Genomic DNA, 6,581 nt, shown 5'->3' on the forward strand with positions numbered 1-6,581 from the left:
CGGTAACTCTTTGGTTAAAGACTTAAAAAGCAAGGCCCAAAATTCGAATCCAATATACCTCTGGTATCATTACCCAAAGATTTTACCGATTTTACACCTGTAAAGAGTTCTTAATTAAGTGTTCTTTTATCAAATTTCACCATAGATTCTTCAGATCAACAAGAAAGGAACAATTAATAAGAGTGACGAGTGTATTTCATATACGAAAGTCGTTGAAGAAGAAGAGTGGGTTAAAGACTTAAAAAAGTTCGCTAGCTATTTTTTAATGTGGATATAGATAAAAAGATGATAAAACTAATGGGATTATTTCTGTTTCTAGTCTTATTTAGGCCTCAGGGGAGATGTATCTCCCTGTCATAACCATGACGTGATAGCCTGACAGGTATTCAGTCTGTTACATAATCCCAACAGATTAAAAAGAAGAAATGTTCTTCAATAATTTGATTAAACCTGCACTCTTGCTGCAACCAACGACAGCATTAGTTGATAAATCCTATGAATTAAGTGCAATGCACATCCAACCTTTCCGTGAATAAGTACACCCAAGCTTAAATATGTAAAGAACAATCCTTTCAAGTAGATTTGAAGAAATAGTAAATACCGTCACTCAAATTCATTTACAGCAATAGCAAATACCATTCCATTCATTCATATTGATATTACAATAAGTTGCAGGGTACAGTTCAAAGAACACACTGGCCTTGAATAAAACTAGGGCTTTGAAAAAAAAACGACCAACAAAGGTCATAATGGCAGACTTGTAAATTGCTACCACTGCCAAAGCCCAGGATACTCAGGAGCCAGACCTAGAACAGCCAAAAGCAACTAGGGCATAACAGTGAACCAACCCCAACGGAAAACAGAGACAACCATCACGTAGAACAAGTTCAAACACGTGGAAAATTCGGTAAACAAACGTGGAAAGACCTGAAAACAACTGATAAGTACCGACTCGAACAAAAGCTTAACCAACATTTTGAACGAAAAATGAGTGGCCAGGTGAAGACACCAGGCATCACAAAAACCAGAATGACGCTACCGTGGTAATGACAAATCAAATACAACTGAAACCCTAATCCCAGAACTCAGTGACTGTATTCTCAGAAAACAATGGCCATGAAAGAGGCTACCCCCAAGTAAGAGGAGCCAAACACTTGCAACAGCTTTCCGATGTGAAGGAAGGCTGCAAAAAAGGAAAAAGTTACCAGCCAAAGTCACTGGAAAACAACCGAGTCAATGGGAGAAGTGGAAACCCGTCACAAACGGGTATAAAAAGCAAGTCGACACTCTGCTACCCAAATAAAATGATGCTTCTCTACTACTAGTAGTACTTCCAAGTGGCGCCAAGGTTCTCCTACACCCAGATCCAAACAACCACCGACTTCTGTTCTTCTTGGATCCTTGTGTGGGCGTCTCAGCTCCTAGTTTAGGAAAGAATGTCACAGCTCCAAAGGCTGTCCACAAGACGCTCAATTGTGCTGCTTCTGATGGAATTACAATGTTGGAGATTCAAACCCACCAAGGTTTGACCCATATTTGCAAGGTAGGCCATGCACTTATCTGATACTAGTGAACAACCTGACAAGGAGAGGATTTGCAATTCCATTTTCTTTGCACATGACAGAGCAGCCACACCTTGATCAGTTATTGCGCACTTTGAAACATCAAGATCACGAAGCACAGAGCAGTTCACAGCAATTGCAAACAAGCTCACATCTGTAACTTTCTTACAGCCATCCAGACTTAGCACCTGGAGGGTCTCACCGTGTAACCTAGCCATGGTTGAAACTACAGAATCTGTGATACCCAAACAACCATTGAGGTTCACCTTCACCAAACCTGTCTCAGAGTTCTCAAGCAACGGGAGAAACCCGACGTCTGTGATGCCAGAAAGCCCGCTCAAGTCTACCTGCTGCAATTGTGGGCACAGCTTTCCTACCAATGCCAACCTGGCACTACCAAATCCAGGACAATCGCGGATCGACAGGGAACGTAAAGAGTTGCAAGGAGCGAGCGTATCCAAACCAGACACTATGTCTCTGATACCCATGCACTTGATAATGGAAAGTGCTTTCAACTGAGCCTTAAAGTTGGAAAGGGCACTAAGAACCCCAGCTTGGGAGATCCTGTTGCACTCTTCCAACTGCAGACTCTCGAGGGATGCTGCAGTTTTTGCAAAAGCTACCATCCCACAGTCAGATAGAAAAGAACATTTGCGAAGGCAAAGCTGCTTTAGATTTGGGCAACCTTTTCCAACTGCTTCAAGAGCGATATCTGTCACCCCACGACATGAGGTGATGGTAAACAATTTCACCTGTTGTAAACCATGAGCATTACCCATGACCCAAAAGCCCTTCTCACTCACTTTCTGGAGGCCCATGAGGACTAGATCAGTGATAGCTCTTCCGTAGTGGCCAACAACAGCAAGCGAGAGATCGGTGATATCCAAAGCTTGAAGCTTTACCTTCTTCAAAGTGTAAGAAGCTGAAGACACCAGAGATCCAATTCCTTGATCCCCAACAAGTGGGCAGTCCTTAATAGAGAGAGACTGTAAATTCAAGCAACTTTTCCCAATTGCTTGCAAACCCTCATTTCCAATGCTAGAACAACCCTCTAACGTCAAAGTGCTTAAATTGGGGCAATTCTCTGCAATAGCAAGTAAACCCTTGTTGGAAATAGGACACTGGCAGAGGTCAAGCTTCTCTAACTTGCTGCAACCTTTGGCAATCTCAATAAGACCTTCGTCGCAAATAGAAGAGACGTTCCACAGGGAAAGAGTCTTGAGCGAAGGACAACCACGACCAATCGCTGAAAGACCAACGTTGGTAACCCCTCGTTTAGAATTGCTCCCTCGGATCATCAGCTTACCCAACCCACCACGGCTAGCAGTTCCAACAGCGATGGCAGCAAGTCTAATGTCGGTAGCCTTCTTCCCCTCCAGGGATCTGGTAAGGTGTCCATCACTCTCAACTTCATCTTTCCCTTCCTCCATGATCTCATCATCACCCTTAACCAGTTTAACCTGAGCAGGTTCAGTAGCACAGGCTTCAGTCCTGCTAATACTGCTCAGAAGCATAAGCCAGCGCTTGGAGACACCAGCACAGGCACTCCTTTCTTGGCCTGAAGACAACCGTCTGAAGATCTCAAAGAGACACTCATCAGGAAGAACATCAATAGCCGGCTGCTTTGCCAGTCTAAAATTGTCTCCTCTGAATACAAATGGTGCAGTGACACGAGACCTCTTACGAGGAGGATAATACACATCAACGTGGGAACCAAGTGAAAGCAAGAGGCTCGTGTCCATGGTGATATTCGAAAATATCGACCCCCCAGTACAGAAATCGTCATCCCCTATAAAAATCACAAACCAAATTCACCTCAGCCTCAGATTAACAACAACAAACATCAAATCCATATAGATCCCTCTTAATCTAGCATAAACTACAAATTCCAACCACAATCTTCCTAAATCAACACGATCTACACTACATACCAATACGAAAACAAATCCTATCAACAAACAATACAGCTAAATTAAAAAAAAAAAAAAAAACGGATCCACTATAATTGATACATAAAGCATGTAAAATCAAAGATCTACAATAAAAGCTAGAAACATAAAGATCCGGAGCTTACCACCGTAGTTGACGAGAGCCGGCATGAGTATAATAGAGTAAAAAGAAGTACTGGGGAGTCGATAAAGCACCGATTGAAACGGGAGAACCCTCTAAAGAGAGCAAAAAAGGAGAGGAATAACGGAATCAGATTTATTTTTAGATCTTGAAAAACTGAATGCATTTACAGAAAAGATTCAACGAAACCCTATCGAGAGGGCAAAAAAATTAAAAGGGAAAAACGTGGAAGAAGAAAAACTTGTGATGTGAATTTGATCGAATCTCATTTCCTCTTAACACCTTTTATTTCAAGACGTTGTCCACTTCAGCCGTAAATTATTGTTTTTTGTTTTTTTGTTTATGGGACACACATGCTTAAGTGCTATGTATCTGACCCAATACTGCTATTTTCTTACCCATTCTTCCCCTCCCTTACCTAAAAATACTAGAAACCGGATACCAGTGTTGTTTTTCATTTTTTGGTTCTTTCCCCCTGTCTTTTTTTTTTTAATCCTTTTTTCTACTTGGTGGGTTTACTTTTTGGAATTATTTAGCTCACATCACGCGTTCACTATGATTTAATTAAAAGGAAGACAATAGTATCATAATTTTCTTGGAAACCCTATTTTTACTTGGGTTTTTCTGTACGACTCTAGTCCGTAGTTCCGGACCAAAATAATTTCAGGGTTATTTCTCCATTAGGTGTGAAGTGTAAACTACCGAAATGTAGCATGAAATTGGGCCATTCGGGTTAAAATCAGATGGCACGTTTTTTTTTAATCGCTCATTAAGACACATATATTCCAAATGAAATTAGCCAAAAAAAAAAAACTTATTTGAAACTAAAATAACCCACAAGAACAAATTGATCCAGTGTTTTTATGATAATTTCATTCCAATTATGCATAACCCTTTAGATATGCACACGATTATGTTTATGTACATACAAATCTTGACATGCAAAACTAACAAAAAAGAATAAGCATAATGAGACATGTATATGTTTGAATGTGCATACCTCTATATGTATGCACACGAGTTGCACATATCTATTTTGAGTGTGCACACAGATCGTGTATACCCATGGTTTTTAGAACTGGTTTTTTATTTTCGAATTGAACCATACAGATCCTGGTTCAAACCACCAATTCAAATAAAACTCTGGTGGTTCTTTGTTAAGAGAAGTCCTAAAAAGTACGATATATCTAAGATTAATAAAGCAAAGTATCTAATGTTTGGGTTGTGATCCAAACAACAACCACGTAGATAGAAAAGATTATTAAAGAGAAGTAATATTAAACAAGAATAAAGCAAAAAAGATTAACAATGGAGGAAAAATATCTTATAGGGCTTTCTTTTATTGGTGTCCAAAACATATAGGGTTTTCTTTTATTGGTGTCCAAAACATATTTACAATAAATAGAAGTTTTTTCTATTTGCTTATTTTTGGATTACAAGACCTAAGTTATTTCTCTCCCTGTGTACTGTACTTGCTCCCTTTGGATTACAATACCTATTTATAGAGTTGAAAGTGTTTCATACTCTACTAGAGAGTTTTACAAGTACTAAAATTGCCCCTCTTAGGGTTACAAGACTTAGTGATAGAGTGTGACTCTTTGCCCTACTCAACAAGTGTTTAACAAGCATTAGAATTCCTAACAATATCCTATCTCCTAACTCATAGTCCCATAAGCCCCATAGTAGAACTAGTCTTGTAGTAGACAGAAGCATCATGGTCGAACCATCTTGTATGATCATCCTTCTGATATAACTTAACCATTCCCTATAATTATCTTTCTTGTATAACCATCTTGTCAGAAGCGGAAGCAGAAAGCGGTAATAGGAGGCGTCGTCGTTAGGAAGCGACGACAGGAGGCAAAAACTATTGATAGTAATTACTATCAGAAATTATTAACGACAAGTATTGGTGGAAGAGTTATTAATGCTGGTAAAGATCCTCCTAGATCAAGTTGAGTCAACACGGTCAGGTTGACTAAAAACCACCGAGTTACTAATTTTTTAATCGAGTTACAGTTGAACCACTGAGTTTACCAGTTTCTAACTTGAATTAGACAGTTCAAATTGGCAATAGAACCAGTTGTTTAAGCATGAAAAAACCAACCGGGGAGCTCTAACTCCGGTTCACATCAATTGAGTTGTAAAACCATGTGCATACCCCCATTAAAATGCACACTGATTTGTTTTGCACATTGAATGTATATATGCACACCGAATATGTACACCTTAATAGGTATGCTGTAGAAACATAACACACAAAGTTTATAATGGTTCGAAGCCATTGCAGCAACCTACGTCCACTGGAGAAGAAAGATGCTTTTTTTTTGTTTGATTGATTCTAGGGTTTGTTACAGGGATCTATATATATGCACAATCGTGCATTGCTGTTTCTAAAAGAGTGGAGTTTTACTTATAGAAACTACTTTGTAAAGAGCAAACCGAACAAACTCGATTAGGGGGCGCACACTCCTTGTTTAGGCCTAAACCAGGGGGAAGAACCAAGGAAGATACATCAAGTAGCCTGAGCATCAAATTTATCCTGATGGATTGCTTGTTGATGCACATAACATACACACCCGAAAACTTGCATATGAGAAGCGCCTAGTTTTGAGAACTACCAATGGAGACTTAAAATCAAGAATCCAATTGGGAAGACGGTTAATCAGATATGCCGCAACATCTAAGACGTCATGAGACCAGTATTGCTTAGGAACATTCTTGCCAAGCATAAAAGCACGAGTGGTCTCCAAAAGATATCTATTTTTTCTTTCAGTCACACCATTCTACTGAGGTGTGCCAACACAACTTGTTTGATGAATTATTCTCTAGCTACGAAGATACTCAAGTAGCAGTCCTTTAGCAAACTCAGTACCATTGTCAGATTTAAACATCTTGAGTTTAGCCCCAAACTGATTAGTAACAATTGTATAAAAATCTTTGAAAGCAGAC

The 6,581-nt window shown here is 39.5% G+C and overlaps 1 protein-coding gene across 1 annotated transcript; it reads right to left on the reverse strand.

Moving 5' to 3' along the window:
- Positions 1–616: 616 nt before the first annotated feature.
- Positions 617–3,974, reverse strand: LOC147510240 (EIN3-binding F-box protein 1-like). Its single transcript, XM_086602256.1, has 2 exons — positions 3,637–3,974; positions 617–3,351 (listed from the first exon to the last, which is right to left on the reverse strand). Exons 1-2 carry the CDS (start codon positions 3,659–3,661, stop codon positions 1,427–1,429), a joined length of 1,950 nt encoding a protein of 649 aa, XP_086458382.1. The 5' UTR covers positions 3,662–3,974; the 3' UTR covers positions 617–1,426.
- Positions 3,975–6,581: the final 2,607 nt, after the last annotated feature.

Source organism: Coptis chinensis, chromosome 3 (genome assembly GCF_015680905.1).
Source record: "Coptis chinensis isolate HL-2020 chromosome 3, ASM1568090v1, whole genome shotgun sequence".
NCBI lineage: Eukaryota > Viridiplantae > Streptophyta > Magnoliopsida > Ranunculales > Ranunculaceae > Coptis > Coptis chinensis.

Bases quoted from the DNA above. Each gene is read 5' to 3' on its own strand.
- LOC147510240 (XM_086602256.1), bottom strand. From the start codon at position 3,661: ATGCCGGCTCTCGTCAACTACGGTG. The intron at 3,352-3,636 runs GTAAGCTCCGGA...TGATTTTTATAG, and splicing joins GGCTCTCGTCAACTACGGTG to GGGATGACGATTTCTGTACT.